General features: G+C 39.8%; 1 protein-coding gene across 4 annotated transcripts in view; it reads right to left on the bottom strand.

Annotated features, from left to right (window-relative positions):
- The window catches only part of acacb (acetyl-CoA carboxylase beta), a 27,710-nt gene extending 2,439 nt beyond the window's left edge, over positions 1-25,271 (bottom strand). Inside the window, exons 1-52 of one of the 4 annotated variants that reach the window (XM_086076644.1) lie at positions 25,250-25,271; positions 24,626-25,136; positions 22,164-22,296; positions 21,739-21,877; positions 21,551-21,660; positions 21,381-21,462; positions 21,213-21,311; positions 20,978-21,087; positions 20,776-20,886; positions 19,748-19,957; positions 18,746-18,916; positions 17,596-17,757; positions 17,356-17,519; positions 16,589-16,739; positions 16,406-16,509; positions 16,233-16,314; positions 16,007-16,152; positions 15,776-15,926; positions 15,548-15,682; positions 15,249-15,395; positions 14,975-15,163; positions 13,877-13,977; positions 13,694-13,782; positions 13,477-13,601; positions 12,189-12,302; positions 11,963-12,076; positions 11,794-11,883; positions 11,599-11,717; positions 11,287-11,310; positions 10,024-10,164; positions 9,841-9,940; positions 9,666-9,773; positions 9,520-9,576; positions 8,443-8,484; positions 8,119-8,334; positions 7,864-8,019; positions 6,687-6,890; positions 6,423-6,578; positions 6,206-6,328; positions 5,867-6,136; positions 5,660-5,757; positions 5,463-5,583; positions 5,291-5,401; positions 3,928-4,071; positions 3,727-3,847; positions 3,546-3,642; positions 3,370-3,466; positions 1,909-2,044; positions 1,633-1,810; positions 1,444-1,556; positions 459-613; positions 103-273 (exon numbers count right to left, since the gene is read on the bottom strand). In XM_086076644.1, the coding sequence (XP_085932770.1) occupies positions 103-273; positions 459-613; positions 1,444-1,556; positions 1,633-1,810; positions 1,909-2,044; positions 3,370-3,466; positions 3,546-3,642; positions 3,727-3,847; positions 3,928-4,071; positions 5,291-5,401; positions 5,463-5,583; positions 5,660-5,757; positions 5,867-6,136; positions 6,206-6,328; positions 6,423-6,578; positions 6,687-6,890; positions 7,864-8,019; positions 8,119-8,334; positions 8,443-8,484; positions 9,520-9,576; positions 9,666-9,773; positions 9,841-9,940; positions 10,024-10,164; positions 11,287-11,310; positions 11,599-11,717; positions 11,794-11,883; positions 11,963-12,076; positions 12,189-12,302; positions 13,477-13,601; positions 13,694-13,782; positions 13,877-13,977; positions 14,975-15,163; positions 15,249-15,395; positions 15,548-15,682; positions 15,776-15,926; positions 16,007-16,152; positions 16,233-16,314; positions 16,406-16,509; positions 16,589-16,739; positions 17,356-17,519; positions 17,596-17,757; positions 18,746-18,916; positions 19,748-19,957; positions 20,776-20,886; positions 20,978-21,087; positions 21,213-21,311; positions 21,381-21,462; positions 21,551-21,660; positions 21,739-21,877; positions 22,164-22,296; positions 24,626-25,116 (6,978 nt within the window). In that variant the 5' untranslated portion in view covers positions 25,117-25,136; positions 25,250-25,271. Of the gene's footprint in view, positions 1-102; positions 274-458; positions 614-1,443; positions 1,557-1,632; positions 1,811-1,908; positions 2,045-3,369; positions 3,467-3,545; positions 3,643-3,726; positions 3,848-3,927; positions 4,072-5,290; positions 5,402-5,462; positions 5,584-5,659; positions 5,758-5,866; positions 6,137-6,205; positions 6,329-6,422; positions 6,579-6,686; positions 6,891-7,863; positions 8,020-8,118; positions 8,335-8,442; positions 8,485-9,519; positions 9,577-9,665; positions 9,774-9,840; positions 9,941-10,023; positions 10,165-11,286; positions 11,311-11,598; positions 11,718-11,793; positions 11,884-11,962; positions 12,077-12,188; positions 12,303-13,476; positions 13,602-13,693; positions 13,783-13,876; positions 13,978-14,974; positions 15,164-15,248; positions 15,396-15,547; positions 15,683-15,775; positions 15,927-16,006; positions 16,153-16,232; positions 16,315-16,405; positions 16,510-16,588; positions 16,740-17,355; positions 17,520-17,595; positions 17,758-18,745; positions 18,917-19,747; positions 19,958-20,775; positions 20,887-20,977; positions 21,088-21,212; positions 21,312-21,380; positions 21,463-21,550; positions 21,661-21,738; positions 21,878-22,163; positions 22,297-23,494; positions 23,606-24,625; positions 25,137-25,249 lie in introns of those variants that run through there. The other 3 variants (XM_086076645.1, XM_086076646.1, XM_086076647.1) reach the window with 3 other exon arrangements.

Below are 25,271 nucleotides of genomic sequence, written 5' to 3'. Positions count from 1 at the left end.
TCATCAGTTAACGCTTTAACTTTGACAGCATGAGTAAAAAATATTCAAATATTGCATGTCCGAATAACAGCGCCATGAAATACGCGAGCTGCAGTCACCAACCTTGACTGTTCCCTCGGTTTCAACAAACCAGCGGCGCAGCATGGACTGCATGTGGCCGTCGCTGAGGTCTTTGTTGGCCTGGAGAATCTCGTACTTAACCACCTGCTCCAACAGGAGGCGCCGCAAACGCCAGTAGAAGAAAGGGCGCGCATTCTTCCAATCCAAAATATCCTGAAAGGCAGAGTGAACACCAAAAAAATCATCAGCTACACTACAAAATGTGATACAATTATTATTATTATTACTCACTGCGAGAAAATATGACTTACTTCCTCATGTCGGGGTGTTGTAATATTTTGGCTACCTTTTTACCTATGGCCTGTCGTGAGATAAGTGTGTATGCAGTCGGTACTCACAGTGATGACACCTTTCTCCTGCATCCTGCCAGGAGTGTCATGAAGATCCACAAACTGCACTGCCACCTGGTGGTAGATGGGCAACAGGAATTCTTCTCTTGCTTTCAGGTTTGCTTCTAGGTCTCTACACTGCTTCTCGGGCAGATCGAGAGAAGCTGGAAAAGTACACGGGTGCGCATGAATGTCAGCATTTGATCAAAATGTACAATCCATTAACTCATTTGATGCCATTGACGACTATAGACGTCAAAAATTCATTTGAACTCATTCACTGCTATAGACGTCAAAAAATCTTTTTAACTCATTCACTGCCATTGACGGTTATAGACGTCCAAAATAAATTTGAACTCATTCACTGCTATTGACTGAAAATTCATTTGAACTATTTCAATTTGTTGAAATTTTTTTCCACTTTTGTTAACAAGAGTATGAAAACCTAGGAAAAAAAAGTTCAGGAAGCCAGGTACTTTTATTAAAAGCTGTTATTAACTCAATCATTGCCATGGACGGCTATAGACGTCAAAAATTCATTTGAACTATTTTTATTAGTTTAACATTTTTTTCTACTTTAGTTAACAAGAGTATGAAAACCTAGAATTTTTTAATTGTACATTTAGAACAGATATAAAATTTGTTATTAATTGTGAGTTAACTAGTGAAGTCATGCGATTAATTTGAATTTAATTAAATTTAGATGCCCCTAATTTTTTAATAATCTTTTCTTTTTTTCGCATCAGGCGATTAACATTTTTAATTGTAATTAATCGCCTGACTTCAATAGGTAGCTCACAATTAATCACAAATTTTATATCTGTTCTAAATGTACAATTATTATTTTTTCATACTCTTGTTAACAAAAGTGGAACAAATGTTTAACTAATAGAAATGGTTAAAATAAAATTTTTACATCTATATCCATCAATGGCAGTGAATAAATTAAAACCTCCCCCCCCCAAAAAAAATCACTAAAAAAAAGATCACTTACCAAGCTTCTCCACCAGACCAGCATAGACAGAGTCCAGTCTTCTCATGGATTTCAGCAGGTCCTTTTTCCTGAATTTGATCTCCACTGTGCCTTCAGCTTCCAGCACACCACCTCTGGACAGACACAAGGACACTCATTCCGTATACAAAAAGTTTCATCCATCTTCACACCAGGCCAATTGAGACACACCTGCTCTCTCTGTCAGCATATAGCTCCATACACAGAGGGTTAATAGTGGGGTCAATAACAACCCAGGACCCTCCTCTCAATTCGGCATGTGGTGGAATGTACACCAGCACAGGCTGATGGAAACCCCGAAGGGCGTCCACGATGTAAGCCCCAAACTTTAATATCTGGTCATACATATCTGGGAGGAGGAATGGAAACAATACCGAATCATGAATAATTCCACCATGTTTGGTACAAAAATGCATTATTATTTTTTTGGTCGTGCACATCCTGCACCTTTCATTCCACCAGAGAAGCCCCTCCAGTTGGCAAACACCATGACAGGCAGATGCTCACGGTTGAAGTCACAAATGGCTTGGGCTGTTTTAAAGGCGGAATCTGGAAACCACACCTGCCCAGCCTGTTGCAGAACCTGAAATGCAACACACGCATCATCATATGGATATCATGTATGTTCGAGATGCCCCGTGGAGGAAATTGCAATAGCCTTTTTATTTGACCATTTACGACTCAAACGTTATCTAATTAGCAGATTAACAATTTAGCTGTTCACAATGGGTATTCCTGCAAGCAAGCCTCTGGCTAATAGCTTACAGACTGGATTCGGGTTTGAATTTCCCGCCCTCTGTCTACGGATTTGACATCATGCGCACATTGTGTATGTCAGGGGCGTCCAAACTTTTCCCTCCGAGGGCCATGAACAGAAAGATAGAAAAATGCAAGGGCTGCTTTTTTTTCTACTTTAATTTATGACAGTACAACCAAACAGACATGTTATACATTGTTTATATATTGTAGTATATATATTCACAAATTGGCACTAAGCAGAAAGTGGCGGAAAACATTTTTGTTTGTCAAACTGAATTATCTTTATTATGAAAACATTTTCTGTTACTGTTGCTGTAAATTTATTTGTATCTTTGCCTTTCTCAGTTATTGTAGTGTATTCCACATTACTCTCGTCCCCATTCTTTTTTTTACAGCCACACTTCTAACAAAAAAAAAAAAAAAAACGGCATTCCGCTCCATGTCAAAAGTTATTTTTAGTATGTCCTGAGGGCCGCTAAAAAATGGACGGCGGGCCGCAAATGGCCCCAGGCCGTAGTTTGGACATGTTGGCGTATATTGAAGAAGAGAGTGTGCAGTTTCATTTTTGGCCACACGTATCAGTAGCGGTTCAAAATGAAATTTACTGCATTGAGCAGTTTTAAGGCTGTAAATAAGGAGTTTTAATAAATCAATTAATCTTCCAATTGCTTTGTTATTATTCAATGAATCTGATTATTTAAAAAAAAAACATGTTTTAATGTTCATCACTTTATTCAAAAACGGCATTATTTCAAATTGACAGTGCAGACAATGCACTAACATGACTTACTCATGGTTCAGTTATTGGTTTGTTTCATAACATGACAGAAAATGTGGAAAAATTGTGATCATTGTTTTCCAAAGTCTAAGCAGTTTGCAAATGTTTTATTTTGATTCAACACAAAGATAATCAGTCTGCTTTCATTGCCAAGGATTTTGGCAAATCACAACTCTGAATTTTTTATCAATTCTCAAAAATAATTATTAATTTGATAAGTGATGAGTTGCCAATTAATCATTGCACCTCTAATACTTTTTTTTTTCACATTTAGAGCAATCTCCATTCAAAATCTCATTTATGGTATAGCTATAGTTAATGTTGTGAATGGTGAGAAGAGATGTTCAATAGATGGCCCCAAGGATACTCACTTTTGATTCTGAATCCAAATTGGCCGGATCAGCTGGGACCGTTAACTCAACAGTCCGCGTTTCCACAGCAATGACACCAAGGGGGATCCCTCCTAACCTGTATCATTTCAGCCAGCAATTGACAATCGGTCTCCGCAAATCGTACGATACTTTATGCATTCGTTGATGAGATTTACCGTGCTCTGCCCACGACGACAGTCTGAGCCCAAGAGCCCATGATCTCCATGAAGGAGCCATGGTCGAAGAATCCACTCTGCCAGGCGTCTCTCGCCGCTATGAATAGTTAACAAAAAAAAACGACATTTGCTCGTTAACCAATTATCAGGGGTTGTTTTACTGTGCAGTTATGATGCTCACTGGGGTGCGGTCTCCCAACCAGCATCCAGCGAGGGTCATATGGCGCTTTTGTGGGAGTAAAGTCAATCTCTCTATCAACTGGATCAGTGGTTGGTACAACGGGCACGGAGGAGTTGTTGTTCTGTCAGAAGAAGAGACCATCTCTCATGAAAGACACGAAGAGACGGTTACCATGGAAACATTTGTAATATTCGGCAGAACCTTTGGCATGTAGGAGAGCCACTGGAGAATGGTGACAACGCCCTCAAAATCGTCTGGCACGGTCGTGTGTGTGACTCCGTTGTTGTGCATGATCTGGATGCCGCCCAGCTGGTTGTTGGAGGTGTAGACCTCTCTGCCCAGAACCTGCAAATAACAGGGCTTGCTTCAATCTATGCAAACTTTGTTTATAAAGATCGTAACACAAAGTGCCACACAGATGACTCCGTGTCCCCCGACGACGTCGCCAGATACCAACCTGTACATGCTCAGGTTAAAAAGCAGTGGGCCTAAAATCAAACCCTGGGGCACCCCACGTGATTCTTATGGACCCGAGGGCAGCAGGTATACAAACTTAACATAAAAACCTGTCACTTTGGATGTGAGCCATTTGTGGAGAGCACCTGAGAGGGCCATGTGTACATAAACCTCCACAATTTCTAAATTACAGTATATTTCTTTTAAAAGGAAAAATAGCTGGCTCCCAAAGTACATTTAACTCATTTGCTCCCAAAAATGTATACATAAGTTCTATTTGAAATGTTTTAAGTGTCCCAAAGACGTATTTATATGTTTTTATGCATACAGAAGGCTTAGTCAACTGCAGAGAACGGTTGAAGAAATGGTAGTTGTTACAAAACGGCCAGCAAGTGGCAGCAGAACAAAACAGATCAACCAGGGCCATGTTGAAAAAAGCTCATTTACCCACAGTTCTAAACAGATTTGTGAACCATGATTAAATTTAGCTATATTCTAATGCCAATTGCTGCAAAACACAAACAGATAAAAATATACGGGTTTTTTTCCTGATGAAAGAAAATACTATTTTTTCTTTTGGTAGTAGCAAAAGAACACAATATTCTGTGGGCCTTGCAAAATCAGTCAAAAAGCAATAAAATAGCCGGGGGTGAAGGGGGTTGCTTCAGTAAAAATGGCTGGGAGTGAAACTAAAGGGGCAGTCAACCCCCCAACAAATTATTGATAATAACATGTTCTATGCAGCCCCATTAGTCTAAATACGGTATTCTGGTTAATATTTTGTTAGTGGAAGATGAGTCTATCCACTTTTATCAATATCAGAAGGCGTCCATTTTGTCACTTGCTGTCGAGTGAAAATGACATCACAGTGACTCAGATGACAACCAATCACAGCTCAGCTTCAGAAAACAGGTGAGCTGTGATTGGTCGTTGCCTGAGCAACTGTGATGTCATCTTCAGTCAAAATGGCCGCCCTCTGAGATGGATAAAAATGGCAGGATTTTGCTGCAAAACACAGATTCCACAAAAGTAGTATTAATCAGAATGTCATGTTTAGACTAGCGAGGTCACATGAAGAAATGTTTAAAAAAAGAAATGCTTAACAAACCTTGTTCAGCGCACCTGCTCCAGTCAAGATGATGTGAGAATTCTCCACCTGGATCACTCTCTGGCCCAAACGTACCAGATATGCCCCAATTCCAATCGCACGGCAGGTCACCTAGAACAGCAAAAATGTATCAAACCCGAGTGACGAAACCACGTCTGACATGCAACCTTACCATACTAATTGTAATAATTTCTTGGTAGGCCTGAGAAGATTCTCCAGCAATGGTGCCTGAACCTCGCAGGTTCTCCACCCCGAGACCTTCATCCTTGCCGATGATGTCAGTGATTATGTACCTGAGCGAAAAGTGAGCATGACCAAAGATACAAGGTGGACTAAAAAGTTGCATATATTGTCGTTTGTTTCTTCTACCTCGACTCCCCTCCTTCTTCCACATGGTGGCAGTGCACAGAATTGGTGGCGCTGATGCGCGTATAGTCGTGTGGCGTCAGGTAAAGATACTTAAAACCCTAAACATGTCACAAATTACGGGATCGTTTATTTTTTATTTTTTTTGCTGTGTCAGTTCCTCAACCGGTAACCACAGAACATAAGTGAATGCCAGCTGGTCCTCCTCACCTTGTAGGGGTCAGAGGGGTCAATCCAGGCCACCTGGAACATGTGTCGAATCTCCTCGGCAAGACCGATGCGTGCTCCACTGTTAGCAGCGATGTAAACGCGCGGGATTCCCTCAGCTCGGGCCAACTCGGACGCCCTGAGGAACAGCTCGTCTTCCTGAGGTCCAAATGAGCCAATCATGTGGGTGATGTCGTTACAGATGACGACGATGTCTCGGCCTTCTGGATATTCCGGCGTCTTCATCTTCATCTTGAAAGCAACTATTCCCACCTGATTAAGAGCGTTATGAGGAAAATAACCACAGCGATGTTATGGATTCCGACAGATTGTGCATCTTACATCGTTGTCTCCAGGCAGGCGGTTCAGTTGCACCAGACGACCTTGCGGGTCCAGAACCAGCTCAGTGCACATCAGCATATCTTTAGGATATTTGTCCCCTGGACCCCACTGCTTAAAAAGAGCCTATAGAATGATTTGAACGTGAGAGAGACCTCTTCAGAACAGGAAAAAAGGAATGACAGCGTTCAAGTTGAGCACGTCCGGGTTCTAACTGGACCTGCTTGAACATCTCAGGGAAGTCATAGACGTATGTTGTGCCCAGAGTTTGAGCTTGGAAACGCTTGGCCTGCAGCAAGTCTTTGGTAACGTAGGGAGTGTTGATCAACATGCCTTGCAGAGGTCCCTGTTTGTCTCCATAAGACTGGAACATAATCTAAGGGCGGGAGATGCCAGGTGAATTGGGAATAGTGAATTAGCATCATGGAATGGTCGAATGAAAGAAATAGCCTTTCACAAAGTGACTCAAGTCAAATGGACTGACCTGTCCAGAACTTGGGTCAGTAACCTCCTTATACAGACTGATGTCCAAGTAATAGCCAGACTCGTTGGTCAAAAAAAGCCGAATAGGGATGGCGAGCCCCGTGGGAGTCAGGCGAATGTTGATCTTCAACTCGGCTTGCAGGACACGCAGCTTCCATAGTCGGCTTCCATAGCGCATCACCATGGAACGGACCGATTCTTCAATCTGACAAACAAAAGCACATCATTCGGATTCATGTTGTGTTTGCGGAATATGAATTAGGCAGCAAACTGCACCGGTTTTTAACTATCTCAGGTGGGCGGCCATTTTACCACTTGCTGTTGATGAAATGAAATCACAGTGCCTAAGGCAGGGGTGTCAAACATACGGCCTGCCGGTCGGATCCGGCCCGCGAGACCATTTTGTAAAGTAACGTCGGACCAATTAATCAGCCACAATCAAAGCGTATAAATTTGTAATTTCACAAGGAATCCTCAGATGAGCGATGCAACTTGTACACGGAATTGCTCTGGATGTCATTATTTTACACGCAACTTAAAGTTAAGTTTAAAACAAACAAACATCATTCATACACATTAACATCCTTATAACTTCATTAACTGCCATTGACGGCTATAGACGTCAAAAATTCATTTGAACTATTTCTATTAGTTTAACAAGTATGAAAACCTAGGAATTTTTTTTTATTGTACATTTATAACATGTCAAATTTGTGATTAATCGTGAGTTAAATATTGAAGTCATGCGATTAATTCAAATTACAAATTTTAATCACCTGACGTGATAAAAAAAAAAAAGATTACTAAAAATTAAGGGTGTCAGTCGATTAAAATTTTGAATCGTAATTAATTAATTAATGAGTTTGACACCCCTAACCTAAGGGGTCTGGTAACAACCAATCACTATTTTGTGAGTTTGGTCATGTGACGTGAGCAAGCTGAGCCGTGATTGGTCTTTACCTGTGATGTCATTTTCAGTTGGCAGCAAATGACAAAATGGCCGCCCCCTGAGATGGATAAAAACGGGTGCATTTTGCTGCTTAATTCATATTCCACAAATGCAATATTCATGATTTTTAAACTAGTAGTACAACAAATTGTAGTTAATTGAATATCTGTGAATAATGTAATCTGACACGTATTCTGAAAAATGTGTGCAATATTGGCTACACGCTCACTTTCGATGGGTCCATAATGACAGTGGGGACAAAGTTGAGGAAGATGTGGTTGCAGTCCGTACGAACGGTCGTGTTACTAAAGGCCACCTCCAATTCATCCATGGCCTCCAGCAGAAGACGTTCCCCCTCATTCTGAAGATACTCAAAAGACGCTTCCTAATTCGCACACCAACACAATCCAAATACCACATTAAAAAGTAGTCACAGAAAACGCTATATGAAATTTGGGGGGCTTTTCTGTCAATAGCCTCTTGCCTTTGTAATCAGATCGGAGTGGCGGATAATAGCTCGGATAAAGAATCTGTAATCGGTAACTTCGGCACCCTCCTGAGCATGAGCGGCTCCCAAGTAGAGGTGCATTTTGTGGTTGGCACACGGAACGGCAGTCAGGTCAAAGTTCCTCATGCGGTTCAGTTCCAGCTGAAACGCTAAAGCTGGCTCCAGATTACGGTAGATCCGATCTTCCTGGAACTGCGCATAATAACGTATGGGGTGTTAACACCTCTTCAGACAGCAGCACAATTTATTGATGTTGGATATTCAAATTTATTTTGAGAGTAAAAAAATATACATATATACCCCATCTCGTGCTCTGAAAGTGAAGAACTTGGGGAACTCCCTCTGTTAAAAATAAATACAAAATATGCACTAGTAATTGCTAAACAGCAACAAAGATGAGCTGAGAGGCCTTGGGCTGGTCAGTCACAGAGCACAAACAGTAGGGTTAGACGATTATCGGTGCCAATATTTATCAAATCGGTCTTTTTACAAATCTGAAGGCCGATAAAGCAGGTATCTCACTATATAATTTAGGGTTTTTCATCAGGATTTGTAAGATGTTCATAGACGCAAACACATTCTGACAATTTTTCACTGTCTGCGAAGATCTCTTGAAACTTTTTACAAATCCTGCAGAAAACCCCAAATTAGCTAGTATACATTCGCAAGCATTTTTTAAATTAAAAAATTAAAAATAAAATAAAGGAATTATGTTGACATTTTAGAAAGCTTTATTTACAAAACTATTTACTTGCTTAGTTTTTAATTTAGCTTAACACATGCATGATAACCCTGGAAGCTCCCTGCAATTTTTGTTATAATTTTTAAACAAAGCTTATAATTCTTTATAATTAAAATGAAAAGAAAAAGGTAATTTCTTAAAAGATTTTGAGGCTAATATTTTCTTTTACTGCAAATGAATATCGGTTATTGGTCTTCTTGACTACTAATAATCGGTATCAGGCTTGAAAAAATAATAATAAATATCGGTCTATCACTAACAAACAGCATAAACAAGCTGGCATTTAAACTCGCATTCACACCAATTTAGAATCTCCAGGTGACCCCAAATTTTATTTTATTTTTTTCTATTCATTTATTCATTCGGTTCATTGGCAAGATAAATAAAACATTTAAAATGGACAAAAACAAATTCCATACACAAATATACAACCGAAAGGGTGTAGGCAGAAGCAAAAGCTTTTCAGTTCTTGGACTATGGGAGGAATCTAGAGTATAATGTCAAAGCCAAGATTCAAACTCAGAACCTTTAAATGTGACGCAGACATCCTATTCCAACCAATATGGACCTCTTTCACATTTAATTATTTAAAACAAATCGAATCAAACAGTTATTCCTCATGACAGTTTATTTACCTTTTGTGCAACCAAAAATGTGATTCTTCTGATGCCATATTCAAATAGGGACGATCTCTAAGGATAAAAAGACAACAGTCATTTTTCAGTATGTCTGTTCTTATTTGAAATTACAATATATGAGCCACTGCATTATATGAGCTGACCTTCGACTGGGCGAAGGAAGTGAAGGCGGTGACTAAGGCATCGTCATCCTCAGTGTCAGCTCTTTTTATTGATACATTAATGATGTGAATCGGACTCTCCCTGGTGTTCTGTCAGGAAGAAGAAGAAGATGATATATCCCCAGAAGGGGGGGAAAATGACAACAAAATCACTCACCTTAAAGTTCTCATCTTCATAGAAACTGGAGCAAGATTCTAAAAAGGGTTGGTTCTCCAAAAGAGGATCTGCAAAACTGCAGAGAACTTCGTCAAAGTTCCTACACAAGAAATATCAAGTCAATGGCTTTAATCCCTCAAAAATGTGCAATGAGATCGAGTGGAAAAATAAAGACAGGTTAACCTTGTGAAATCGTCAAAACACTGCAAGGCTACCATCGCGCCCATGCGTTGACAAGGTGGAGACAGAGCTCCCTCCAGGAAGAGGTCACTGCTCTGCCGCCGCATTTTTAACTGGCCTGAAGCGTTCAGTGGGACAGGAACCCTGAAAAAATAAAGACAGGCGGTGACGAGCGCATAGCGCCACTGAATTATTAGCACTGTAGAGATGTGACAGCCAATGTTAACAGCGAGTATTTGAGGAAATTGCAGTTGCATTTTTGCATATTAAATATAAACAAGAATGATCATCATCATGTGCAATCAGAATGAATTACATCATATCATTGTTTCATGAATTAACTCATTCACTGCCATTGGCGGCTATAGACGTCAAAAATTAATTTGAACTATTTCAATTAGTTTAACATTTTTTCCACTTTTGTTAACAAGAGTATGGAAACCTAGGGAAAAAAGTTCAGGAAGCCAGGTACTTTTATTAAAAGCTGTTATTAACTCATTCACTGCCATTGATGGCTACAGACGTCAAAAATAAATTTTAACCATTTCTATTAGTTTAACATTTTTTTCCACTTTTGTTAAGAGTGTGAAAACCTAGATTTTTTTTTATTGTACATTTATAACAGATATAAAATGATTGATTATTCATGAGTTAATTATTAAAGTCATGCGATTAATTACAATTAAAAATTGTAATCGCCTGACGTGATAAAAAAAAAGATTATTAAAAATGAGGGGTGTCATTCGATGACATTTTTTAATCGTGATTAATCGCATAGATTCATTAGTTAACTCACGTTTAATCACAAATTTTATATGTTCTAAATGTACAATAAAAAAAATTTAGGCTTTCATAATCAAAAGTGGAAAAAAAGAGGTAAACTAATAGAAATAGTTCAAATGAATTTTTGACGTCTATAGCCGTCGATGGCAGTGAAAGAGTTAAAAGGATTATGATTTGTTATCAAGATCAAATTTGCAGTCCTAAATCTGAGGAGATTTTTGAGAGGTAAACAAATGGCATGACGGCTGAACCGCTCAAAAATCTCTGCATCGATAGACAAGTTGAGAGAAGCGTTGCATACGCAGAAGCTCAGCTAAAAAGAACAAAAATTACCAAGCACTTGTTACACGGTAAAAGTCCTTGAGGGCAAATGTTTCTGGATACAGAGGAATAGGGAGAAAGGCAATACAATGCAACTGGCATGCTTTGCTGTAAGGCATACACACCATCAGGTGTAGTAGGCTGGGAGGAGCTTTACTCTACCTGTTCAGAGTAGGGCTGCTCCCTCTGAAATAAGATGATTGACAGGTGAATATTAGCAGTGGAGGATCAACGTCCTCCTCCCCCTCTAGGCATTATGATTTATACTGCACATTCCCGTTCAGTGGCTTAAACTACTCTATAAAGAGAAGGTTAGGCATTAAAAACACGAGACAGTTTCCCACAGTTGCGCTCACCTATCCTTACCCACCCCATTTTATGACAGAATAGCATTTGTGGCCTGGTTTGAGATATCCAATCAAGCTAATCAGCAAAGGTATTTAAATCGGTTTTAGCAAAGAGCAAAAGTGTTACCTGTTGGGATGCGATGATGGCAGCATAAACTGGAAATCGACAGCACACGTTCCATCCCGCAGCTGGTGATGCTGGATGCTGTTGAGCTCATAAGCGATGTAAGCTCGACGCACGTACACCTGGAGAAAAATGGAACCTCGGCGTGTCGTTATTAGCGAATTTCAAAAAGAAGTAAGAGCCTGTCGCTGCGCATACCTCCAGTGCAGCCATGCAGACGACTTGGTTAGAGTGGTAGAAAAAATTGGGCAACACATCAAAAATGGAAGTCTCGGAGAGGATGAGTTTCTGGTGGGCATGGAAGAACGCAAATGATTTGAGGTCAAAGATGGAAACTGTGGTCCTGACATGTAATCGTGACATGTACCTTTAGGTTTTCAGGACAGAACTGATGACCATACATGTCAATGGCAGAGAGGAAGATGGATTCCACTTGGTTGTGCCTCAGTTCGTACGACGGTAAATGAGAGGCAATCAGCACCTGAGACAGACAATTAATTACACATCGTGAATTGTGGAGCCCAAGATCAGTAAATAAAACTTGCTAAATATAGTCACAGTTCTGTATTTAACTGCTTTGCTCAAAGTCTGACCTGTCTCGCTCTCAAGGCGACTTTTGAGTTCTCCATCTTACTGAGCTGAGTGAGTTCATTGAGAATCACCATCAGCTCATCCGCCAGAGTTGGATCCCTTCCACATAGTTGATCCTAAACAAAATCAAAGATAGTTGTGTTGAAATGAGGGGTGTCAGTCCATACCGTTTTTTTAATTGGAATTAATCGCATGATTTCATCAATTAACTTATGATTAATCGCACATTTTATATCGCTTCTCAATGTGAAATAAAAGAAAATGTCACGTTTTTCAAACTCTTATTAACATAAAAGTGGAAAAATATGTTAACCTAATACAAATATGGTTGTATCTTTTAGTTCATTGATAAGGTATTTTATAATACTTCATAAAGTTATTTGAAGTTGAAACAGTGTGTGCAACATTGATTTGTGTTGAGGCCGTTTTTCTGCCACTGGATAGCATTAGCGTTTCATGTTGGACATTAGCGACAGAAACTGCATTTCTTTTCATATTAAAAGCTAGTTAATTTGAACATCAAGCAACTTGTGTACAAGTGCATTGTCATGCAAGCTTTCGTTTGCAAGCTTTCTTGCAAACGAGTCAGGAATAACACCTAGTTCAGGGGTCCGCAACCTATGGCTCTGGAGCCATATTTGGTTCTTTAGTCACTCTCCTGTGGCTCCCTGTGAATCTCTAAAAACACATTTTGTAGAATTTTTTTATTTTTATTTAACTTTTTTGAATAAAGTATTCTTTAAATAAAAGAATGATTTAGATTTGAGAAAATAATAAAATATTTTTTTTAAACGTCAGAGTCCAAATTTTTATATTATAAGAAATAAAGGGATGAACGATAGATGAAAAAGCTTCAAAATGACCGTAAAATGTCCAAAAAGTGACCATAAAATGTCCAGAAAGGAAGAAAAAAAGCAGACAATTACCATAAAGTGTCCATGAAATTGCCAAAAATATCAGAGAATTGAACAAAAAAGGCAGAAAAGAAAAGGTTTAAAAAATATAAAATAAGCAGGGAAAAAAAGTAGAAATCCTGAAAATTACCATAAAATTGCCAAAATGTGTCAGAAAATTTATTTTAAGAAAAAGCAGGACATTTTCATGATCAAATGTTTTGCGGCTCCAGACAGATTTTTTTATAATTGATTTAGCCCAAAATGGCTCTGGAAAGGTTGCTGACCCCTGCGCCCTGGTTAAGGGAACTTTTAAGTTGCACTATTAGCGTGTTAATTTTGACACCCCTAGTTGAAATTCACTTGTGATGAATCATGAGTATGATGAAGGCCTTACGATGAGCATTGTGACCAGGATGTTCTTCTTGAAGACCTGGGCATGAGAAAATATGTATTCCAACACAGGACTCATGTCCGGCTTGTGCTGTTCTCTCAAGTTGATTACGCACTTGTCATAATGAGCTGCTTGTGGAAAACGAGAAAATCCCATACACGATTTAGTGATGCTAAAAACATTTTTAAAGCAGATAACTCTGATCAAATATTACTGTCACCTTGTTGAAACTGCGTCTCTACTTGAAGGTATCGCTTGAGCAAATCCAGAACCACAGACTTCATGTAACCACGTACTCCACTGCGATACCTGCAACACGACATCAAATATAAATCAGTACAATTACAATCACTGTCTTTTTTTTCTTTTTTTTACTGCTAACAAGAAATATAAACAAGCTAACCTCTGTACCAGCTGAACGATACTTTGAGTGTTAATAAAAAACACTTCTCGATCAGCTTTTCTCTGCAAAGTGGCTGCATGGCTGTCGAGAATATTTGCAACCTGGATTGAAAAAGAAGTCCACTGTTTAGATTAGAAATTGATATAGCTCAGCATTAATAAATTCAATCCACTATATTTCACATAAATAATTTTTGCTCGGCTTTGATAGCCACTGTAATAATGTCTACTTTTGTGGGTGTTGCAGAGGTGCACCTGCAACATACTTGGCATTTCTAACATAAAAAAACCCCAAAAAGTAATAAAATGTCAAAATTGTTTGACTAATTTTTCTTGATTTATGATGGGGAAAAGTAGAATAATTCAATGATAATTAATGATTAGTCGATCCATTTTCAATAGTGGTGAGCTGGAGCCTATTCCAGTTGATGCTTTTTAGAGTACGAATAGGGCCCAGCCGATATGCATTTTTTGAGGCCGATGCCAATACAGATTTTTGGCAGGAAAAAATACTGATTGCCAATTAATCTGCCGATTGTTTAAAAATACATATTTAATGCATCCATGGTGTACACACTTAAAGTGAGTGGCTATGTGTTCCCACAGCATTTGCGTATGAATATTCGTTATTTGAAGGAAAAATACACCCGAGGTCGATGCTAACTTCCTGTTAACATTTGAATGGGATCCTCCCTGCGCTTTTAGAATTAGCTCTAGGCTAGCGATGTTTTTAAAACGAAGAATGTTTTGTATTTAAATATACATTGGATGTAATTCTTAGCGTTGTGTGTTTAGTTTTACAGTTAACTACAACTGGAATGTCATTAAATAGCTTAAAGGACGCTTAGGAACAACAGAATAACATACGCTACACACTTGCTAATTGCTAACAAAATGGTGTATTCAGGGCACTTTCACAGCGTCGGAAACTTTAGTTTTCTTTGACAATAACGTCACGGGGGGAAATTATCAGCCATTCTCTCTTATTTTATGTATATTACCTTCAATAAACATTTAAACATAATAGTTAAAAAATATGTGGGACTTTACTCATTTATGCTGAGCATTGCTTTCTAAAAGAATAATTGAGGTTTTTCACCCTTTGGCTTGGAAACTGGCACAGGACCGAGGTGATGTTGCTGGCATATTGGGCCATGATTTTACGGATATCTTTCTCAACACCAAGTGGGATTCGACCCGCCACGCTAGTCATGATCTCCTGCAGCTCCAGCAGTGGCAGGGAGGGGTCCCTCAGAGTCTTCATGAGGGTTGCTACCCACTGTTTCAACTGCAGAAACGAAAAATAAATACATTTTAAAAAGCATTGCTTGAAAGTCAGTATTATCAAATTGATGTTGATCCGATTTCTGTACCTTGGTGCTAAAGTAGGGCTCTTCAAGGCAATAACCATCCATTACTTTAACAAGGTTTTCAAGGATGCTGTGGAACACTTGATGGAGCTTTTCCCCAACTATGGGTAATGGGTTTTGTGGTGGTAGGGTGGCTGTATTGAGCTCCACCTACATTATGACAGAATAACATGGTTAGACTTTTGTTCACCGCAATGTAGACGTGAGCGACCACATGAGCTGTCCACACAATTGTGTACACACACACACACACACACACACACATATATATATATATATATACACAGGACACGAGAACTTGCCCGGTGTATACTGCTAGGGTCATCCAAGTTCATATGTGCCATCACACAGCCGGACTCCAAAACTGCCCCGGGCCTCTTGACAAAATGTATATGTCCCGTCTGCTGTACCGTCAGAGTCATCACCATCTTCATCACCTGAGTTCAGACAGTAGATCACATAAAAGGTGCAGTTCTGTCTTACGAGTGGTTTGGCTAGATGAGTAAACATGCATATGCCCTCAAATTCACCTCGATCTCTGCGTAGGTCTCTCCTGAGCAAATATGCGCTCCGTCTGCAACAATGTACTGCAGTAGTTTACCAGCAGAGGGCGATCTCAGCACAGAGGGATCCTTTTCTTTATCAAACACGCAGGTCTTGTTGCCAACAGTGATGCGGTAGCTGCGAATTAAAGTCGTAGGGGTGGGGGGGGGGGGGATGGGGGTGAATGCAGTTCGACTCGGAAATGAAATAACGCTTACCTGTCCACTTCCTCTTTCATATAGGTGGTATGGCTGCTGCCGTCATAGGAGAGCAGAAGACCACCATCACTGAGCCGGTGGACATCTATTTCAATGTTGGAGCCATTCATTATGATGACATACGTTGTTGGGGACTGGCGGGCCACCTGATGTCAACCACAGAAGGTACTTCATTTAGAATAAAGATGGTAAGTTCACTACGGAATGGGAACGAAAAGGAACGAACCTTTAAGCAGAATTTGACCCCTTCGTATATGAGCTCGACACTGACAGAGTTGAGGAGGCTGGCTGCAGGCAGAACCTGGCCTCTGCAGGTACAGAGAAGTTTGAGCACACATTCATTATTATGATCGTCATTAATAATATTAGTAGTAGTATTAGTCTAAGTTTTGTACCGACCTTTCTAGTGAGTGAAGGAAGTCGGACATGCTCTTTCTGAAGCTTGCATCGGCAACATGCAAAGCCCCGCAGACGATCCCCAATATGGTGTCTGGCCTCTCTGCCTGCAGAAAAAGTCACATGGCCTTTTGTCGTGAAAGTCGCCAGACCAGCATGTTGAGACGGCTACCAAATGACGCATACTTGCACTTTCTCTGCAATCAGGTGATCCAACCAGCTTGTGTCGATGTCATTGTTTCGGAAGCACTCCGTTTCTAGTAACTTAATGAGGTATTCAACGGTGGTCCTGAAATCCCCTCTGATTGACAGCTCCTTCATTGCAACCACCATGTTCCTGAAGCATTACGTGACACAAGCAAACAAAAGGAAAACAATCGGTATTTTGTGTTCTATGTTCTTGTCTTATGCTGTTAATTGCAAGCATTGTTTGCCAAATTCGGTGTTCTTCCCATCCCAATCCTTTGAAAGGGGAAGTCAACCGTAAACATTTCTTGAAAATAATGGTATATGTGACCTTTCTAGTCTAAACATGACGTTCTGATTAATATTACATTTGTGGAATATGAGTTATGGCACAAAATCCAGCAGTTTTTATCAACATCAGAAGGCGGCCATTTTGCCACTTGCTGTGAAAATGACATCACAGTTGCTCAGGTCTCAGGTAACAGCCAATCACAGCTCGGCTTCAGAAAACAAGTCAGCTGTGATTGGTTATTGCCTGCACCCTGAGCAACTGTGATGTCATCTTCCGTCGACAGCAAGTGGCAAAATGGCCGCCCCCTGAGATGGATAAAAACGGCTGGATTTTGCTGCACAATTCAGATTCCACTAAACGCAATATAAACCAGAATACCGTATTTACACAAGTGGGGCTGCATAGAACATATTATTGTCAAGAATTTACACAGAAATGATATAGCAACATACCGCTAATCAAAACAGACACTTACGAAATGGCCTCTTCTCGATTCTCCCCCCAGGAGAAACAGTGCCCGAACTGTGAGTCAGCAAATTCATGCAGACCCCCGGTTGCACCGACACTAAAGTAACCCCAGACATTTTTACTGCTGCGGAAGTTCAGCTCCTGCACGGTGCCGGAGCTGGGTTTGAACCCCTGTATACAACAAGACAGGAATGATCTTTGAGGAAAAGAACGGAAGATTAATAGCATCGGAGAGAGTGAGCGCTACCTCGTCAGGGTTCTCACTGGTGATCCGGGCTGCTATGACGTGCCCTCTAGGACTTGGCAGGCATTCTGGAATCTCAAAGCTAATAATGTTGTCACCCCAGGCAGTTTCTCCATAGAGCAAACGGATGTCTTTAATTCTGTAAAGGGGGATGCCCATGGCAATCTGTCGTCGACGACAAAATGGGTGAGAATGAATGAATTAAGATCGGCTAATTGTGAGAAAATATACAATGAGGACAAAAGTATTTGGACACACCTCAATCAATCAAAGCGGACTTAAGTCTAGAATGCCAAATGGACGCTAAATATCAGCTCTTCAGTTTCCCTACTTTGTTCCAACGAGGCATGGGCTGATTACCGGTTTGACGGTTTACCTGGTTTTAAAAAGTCACGGTTTTATTCAATTACATAAAACTGTCCGTCACCAGAAATGAGCATTTCTTTTATTTTTTTTATTTTTTTTGGGAGGGGACTCCAAAGCAGGCAAAGTCTTGCTGAAATATGATTGGCCGCTTGCAGAGATCGCTACACAAGATGCATTTCTGAAGATTATTGTAGAGGCCAGCAGCTTTTCTTTTCTCTCTCTCTCTCTCCTTCTTGGGTGAGCAGAGAGGGGAGGGTTGAGCAGTTGCACACAGGCAGGAGGGAGGGGAAGAGGGATGAAGACGGCAGGATACCTTTTTGCTATGTCAATTAATTGCAAGCCTACTACTTAAAAAATAAATATACACATTTTCTTCAAAAACTTGATGCGAGCGGGTACTAGCGAGCCCGAAGGACAACATGAGCAGACGCTGTGGCTTATTAAGAGGAATGGTCATAGTTCCTTCTTTCTTTTAACTTATGGTACAAATTTATGTATGAAATATTAATATTTTGTTTAAAATAGAAAAAACATTATTTATTAATTAACAATTATTAAACTGAATATGGCCTATATTTAAAAAATAAATGCATACATTTTAAGTAAGTACGAGTTCAAGCAAACACCTTTGGGATAAACTAACTCGAATAGATGTTGGGAGCCAATGTGTTATGGATGAATGAAAAAAAGTTCCTACATCGAATAGTCCAGAAAAGAGGAAGCATATACTGTTATCAATATTGCACTCTCTGTAAGTATTCTTGGGATGCTCCGGTGATGATTTTACCTGAAGTTGGGCAGCTGGAAGGTTTACATCTGCAATCATCTCTGTACAGGGATGTTCTACCTGCAGGCGAGGATTTAGCTCTAAGAAATGGAAACTTCCATCCTCGGAGAAAAGATATTCCACGGTTCCGGCACTGACATAGCCCACCATCTTGGCTAATCTAATAGCATACTAGTGAGAAAGAGGAAGCAAAATGCCAAGTTGGAGTGAATACATACAAAAGATATACATGAACTAGAGGCGTGAGCAGGTATGAAGGGCCACATTGAGGTACATTTTTAGAAAATGGCACAATAATGTTTACATAATATTATGTTGTTTTTTTTGCCAGGCCTGATATAATGTTTTCACACATCTCTAGATCACCAAAATCATCATCATTTTTCATGGCAAAAAGTGCATCGCCACGGCAAACAGCGTTGGAAAATAAAAAGTCTTTGCTTTTACTTTTCATCCTGAACATCTTTACATGAAGCACCCACAGTTTCAAGACAATCGGATACAATTTCTAGGAGGAGTGCTTTAAAATGTGACCTCTATAATAGGTGAAAAATGAGGGCAATTTTGAAAGAAAATCCAAAATGGCTGACATCCTGTTAGATTTAGCATGTAGGTTTTAGGCTGTAACATATGCCTCAAACTTCTCGTAGATCTCGGTGAAATACACGAGTGGGAGTTAAACCGTTTTAGAGGGCGCTACTGAGCCACACATTCACAATAAACGAAAAAATATATATATTTTGCCAGGTGTGATGAGTGTGCAAGGTTTCATGTCTTCACTAATGTGAAGACAGACAAAAATCTGCTTTCTTTTTCTTGGCAAAAAGCGCGTCGCCACAGCAACAGCATTCGGTGAAATAAAAACTTTTGCATTTACTTTCCATTTGGATCATCACCCACAGATTCAAGTCAATCGGATGAAATATGTGGAAGGAGTTCTTCAAAATGTGAAGGAACCTCGCAGTGGTCGCTGCTCGGGCCGAAATAAATGATGTGGCTGACCTGTTCCATCTGTTCAAATGTCGAGATTGCAGCTATGGTTGCAGGGGCTTCCTCAATGATCTTCTGGTGCCTTCTTTGGATGGAACAATCTCGACCAAACAAAGAGATGGCGTTTCCATATTCGTCAGCCAGTATCTGAACCTCAAGGTGCCTTGCATGTTGGGCCAGCTGCATGATGAAAATGGGCGAGCCGGGTACTTCCGTCTGAACCTGCAACCCAAATACATGTTTGTCATTAAAAAAAGAAAAGTGCACTGCTATGTTCACGAAGGACCAAAAATGCATACATAAAAAAAAAATAATAAAAGTGAAAATTCAGATTGAAAGCAGATATAAAATTATAATAAAAAAATCTAATACAAAAAATAAATATAAATGGAAATAAAAACATATATAAATAAATAAATAAACACAAAAATAAAAAATGTGACTAAAAAAATAAAATATAAATGTGTACATTAATACAAAAATAAATATATAGATATTTATATATCAATAAATAAAGAAAAAGGCTCCAGCAATGGACGACTATCTTGTTCACCGTCACCACAACTTGCGACTCGAGTTGCTCGACAACTTCACACGAGTTTCTGTAATCAACAAGATCATGGTTTCTTTGTGGGTGTGGGTGTGACAGCATATGCAGCATGAAATACATATGAGAGCAGAGCCTTTTTATTTATTGATTGACATTTAATTCTATTTCTATATTTATTTTTGTATTTATTTCTATATGTATTTTTTTATCTCGTTTTTGTATTTATTTTGACTTTTATTTATTTATTTACATTATTTTCTAAATATATTTTTATTTACATTTTTTATATATATATATATATATATATATATATATATATTTTTTTTTTTGCATTAATATATTTCTGTGAATTATATTTTTTATATCCTTTTTATTTTCACTTTTATGTATGCATTTATTTATTATTTTTTTGGGGCATTTTTGGTCCTCCATATGTGGGGCTGGATTACACAGAATTGACATAAAGGTCCCTAAAAAGAAGTTCACAAACCTGTCTAAATGAGCTCGTAAAATCATCAGCACTTTCTACTTTCCGGATACCTTTTCCGCCTCCACCCTCCGAAGCTTTGATGACAACTGGATAACCAATTCTCTCGGCTCCCTGTCCCAAGAGACATACAGTACAGTTTGGGACGCAACATAATAAATGCCATCATTTTGGAAAAATGCCAGATAATTTTGTTGGTGCCTACCGCTAGACCATCATCTACATCTAGAACGCAGCCTTGTGTGTAGACCTCAGGCGGGACACTGATTACATTGCCGGGAATTTGATCAGCCTCCCTCCAGTCCACTTTCAGACCTGGAACAGGACAAAAACAACAGAGTTGAGCATTTCTATGGCGACCAAATCCCAAGAAATCAGTTCAGCAAGCTCAGCAATGTTGTTTACATTTTTTAAAGTAAGACAAGGAGAAAAGGTCAAACCTGATCCGCTCCACGGTAGCGTGGGAATGTCTGCACTCTGCGCCACAATGGAAGAAGCCACCTTATCCCCGAGAGCCCACATAGCCTTGCTGGATGGCCCTAAAATAAACATACAATTGGAAAACAAGCACTAACACGATAAAGAGGTATTACTCCATTTTGTTTTACCCAAAAATGAAATGCCGGCTTTGTTTAATAACTCAGGTAGTTTGGGATTTTCTGAGGCGTGACCCCAGCCGGCCCACACTGCCTGTTAATAGAAACGCAAATCTTTTCTTAAATTTTTTTTTATTTTTAATCATTACTTCTGGCAGCAGACAAACAACAGTGATATTTACCTGCACTGGGATTCTTTTGGCAATATCCACTATCAACTCCACATTGGCATAGTTGTTATTGTTTGGCCCACCAGGAACAGGCACGTAGTGGTCTGCCATTTTGATGTATTCTGAAAACAGATGACAGACAGAAAAGTGATTCATGCAGCATGCCAACGATGCGCTCAATCGTAACTGCCGCGCAGTACCCGCGTTAGCTTTCAAGTCTTCAGGGGTGACCATGACCACAAAGCGGATGGTCCTCTCGTTTCGGAACATTTCGTAGGACCAGCGTCGGATAGAGCGCATGCATTTCACTGCGGCGATGCCGTTGTTGGCAATCAGCACCTGTGGAAGGCAAACGGAACAAGGAAGAGATTTGTGTAGCGGGGAAAAAAAAAACAGCAACAAGTCACCATATGTCAGTCACAAGAAATAAGTGAATGCTATAATGTATGGAGGGGCTTAAACGCAAAAAGTTGGAGTTGACAGTTCCATTGAGTCACTCAAATGGCGAACATAAATTCATGTCTTGTCATCTTTATCCTAAATCTCACCTAAATATATTGATTTATGTCAATTAAAACATAAAAAGGTGATTTAGACAAAAAAAAAAAATCGGGGGTTTTCTCACCTTTTCGATGACACGATTTCCACCAAAACGGGTGACAAACTCCGCAGGTGAGGCCACAGTGAAGTCTCGGTGAAGATCCATCTTTCTGTGTTCGCGTCCTTTTTTCACCAAGTGAGGACCAGACATGCTGGGCCTGAAACAGGAAACCTTAGAATGATTTGCCTGGTCAAGAAACCTTACACGTTGTCACAAGTAGCTGAAAAGAACCTCGAGTTCTGTACGAGCGCACAAGTAAACAGCTTGAAGAAAAGTCCAACGAAAATGAGCTGTGGAAATCAAAAGCCAAAGTCAAAGTCAAAGTTCAGGTTCTGCGGTGAAGCAGCCAATCTACAGTACTGTACTGTATTGTCCTTATCTTGTTTTCTGCTGTTGCAAGTAAATTGTATTTCAACAACACTTCCCATAGAAGTGAACATTGTTAAAAGTGTCCTAAAAAAGGTATTGAATTGAAAAATAGCAGAAATTAAATAAAGTAAAATGTGCAATAGCTGGTCTGTCGTTTGGTAATCTGTTTAAACGGGAAGGTTCACATTGTATAAAATATTCATCAGAATCTAAGGACAATACAGATTTTAAACAGAGTGGTAAACACGTCTGCGTTCTGATAAGATATGATTTAGTCATATCATGGACTTTGGGGAAATACAAACAATATATATAGTATGCCATTGCACTCATTGGGTATTATGAGGTCCATCATAAGAGCTGCATCAAACTGACTTCACAATAATGCTTTTATTTTATTTTATTGGATCATACTTAGAGATGATGTAACATTTTCGTCATGTGAGCGGTGTAAATAATTACAAATTACACCGGGATTTTTTTATTTATTTTTCCAGCACTGTTTATTCCCAAGCCTCACTGACATTAGTGACGCAAACCTTTGTTGAAAAACTTTCCCATGTTTGGAAGTAAATTCTTTGATCAGTGAAGTTGATATGAGCCGTCATATAAAAGCTGCACTTTCTTCAGCAAACTATATATATATATATATATATATATATATATATATATATATATATATATATATGCAGGACTTGAGTGACATATATATATATAAAATGGGGAAGTACCCACGAACATCAATGATGATGCCATAGGACAGAGTTGGAAAAACTGTTAAATCCACTTCCCTCCTCTGCAAAGAGCTCAGTTGTCATACACGTAACATCTTACATAACAGCTACACGATGAGCAATCCTTCATTATGTTCAAACACATCTGCGGTAGCATCCGTTTGGAACTGCTGGGGTCATAAACAAACAAGGGAAAAAAATGCGCACAAGCAATGGTGTCAAATGGCAACACTTAATGAAGTGCAGACTGACCTTTGCAGATACGGGAACCAGATGGCAAAATATCCCCCTCCATTCACGCTTTACAAACTTGTGCGTTTGAAAAGTGAAATGAAAACTTCAACAGAAGAATTACACTTCCTGCCAAGCTCCCTCTTTGGCTTTCCCCTCCCACAAATGCAGATAAGACTGCCCATTACAAGTTTATACAGAGCAGATCCAAGAGTCGAAAAACAAAGTGTTCCTTCAACTGCAACTACTCTATTAAGCGGACACAATCGGTTCTGGAATGCTGGATGCAATAAATAAATAAATAAATAAATAATGGGAATCTTCCCAGATCTTGTAGTCATAAAAACCTTTTGGTCACATTTTATTAGTTGTAACTGTCATTACAAGTTTACCACAGTTAATATAACATTTAAAAACTATAGGGATGGGTGAGTGCCGATACCCAGCCTTATTTCAAGGTATCTGGTACTTGCGATACTGGTATTGTGGTTGTTGTACAGTCAGGAAGTAGACATTAGAAGAATAGAAAATTGTCATTAGTTTCATGCAATTTTAAGGAAAAATGCTATACAGTGTTCCCTCGTTTTCTGTTGGCGTTAGGTTGTCACGCCTACCTAAGTGGGGCGAAATTCTTTCTTGGCATTTGACCCATCCCGTGAGGGAGCGGTGAGCAGCAGCAGGAGCTGCGCTCAGGAATCATTTGGTGATCTAACCCCCCAATTCCAATGCTAAGTGTCAAGCAGGGAGACAAATGGGTCCCTTTTTTTTTTTCAGTCTTTGGTATGACCCGGCCGGGGATTGAACCCACACCTTCACAGTCTCAGGGCGGACACTCTACCACTAGGCCGCTGAGCTGGTTGACAAAAATAAAATAAAAAATGCTATTGTCAAAACAGTTTACTTCACTGAGTGAACAGGTTGTATGGTTTGTCCTGGAGTCACCACTGAAATTTCAAAGTCACTCCGGTGCAGTAATAGAGCAAAGGGGGTGTGCAACATACAACAATAGCACAGGTCATCTTGCAGTCAGATGATAAGAGCCAGTTATTGAGGACAAGAAGGAGCAACATATATCAGAGCGTAAACACCTTTAAAATGAGACCGCCGGAACAACAATGAACTAATAGCTGTGACTGTCATTAACAATCTTACTTCATGCCCGAGGAGCTGGGCTGTAGCGCTTCAGGTGATGTCTGATGACGAGATGATTTGGCGGCAGAGGTTGACGGCTGCGAAGCGCCGCTCGGCGGTTTCGCTGCCAACGGCTCCTCGTCCGAGGAATTGTCCTCTGAGGCTCCCAGAATAAACTTGAGACGCTCCCTCGCCCTGGGTCCGGATCTGAGCATTGGCACGTTGCTTGTAGAAGGCTTTTGTGTGGCGAGGGGCCGCTGCTGCTCTTTTACATGAAGTCCTGCAGAAGAGCTGTGAGCTTGGAGACTGTTGTCCTCATCAGGCTGTGTTGATACACACTGTTGGCCTGGATGAGACGAGGGTGCAGCTGGCACTTCCTGCTGAAGTGCAGCGGGGCCGCCGCCTGACGGAGATTCCTCTCCTTTCTCGGGCATTGCCACTATAAAGTTATTAATCCTCCGCAGGTAAAAAAAAATCCATAGGATTAATCCCAATAATGCAAATGTGAACATTTGCAGACATCCTCTTGACACTGTGGGTAAAAAACGAAACATTTTATTAAGAATGGGCCTTTTGACTAAATTTCCTTTATTGATTATCAACAACTGCTGGATTATCAGAGCAAAATTAATTACCGGTACTTACACACTCGCCTATGAATTGCCTT

This window comes from Leptonotus elevatus, chromosome 5 (assembly GCF_054856555.1).
Source record: "Leptonotus elevatus isolate MCC_2025b chromosome 5, RoL_Lele_1.0, whole genome shotgun sequence".
Lineage (NCBI taxonomy): Eukaryota > Metazoa > Chordata > Actinopteri > Syngnathiformes > Syngnathidae > Leptonotus > Leptonotus elevatus.
The sequence above is the reverse complement of the archived record's forward strand: the minus strand, read 5'-3'. Positions and strand labels throughout refer to the sequence as shown.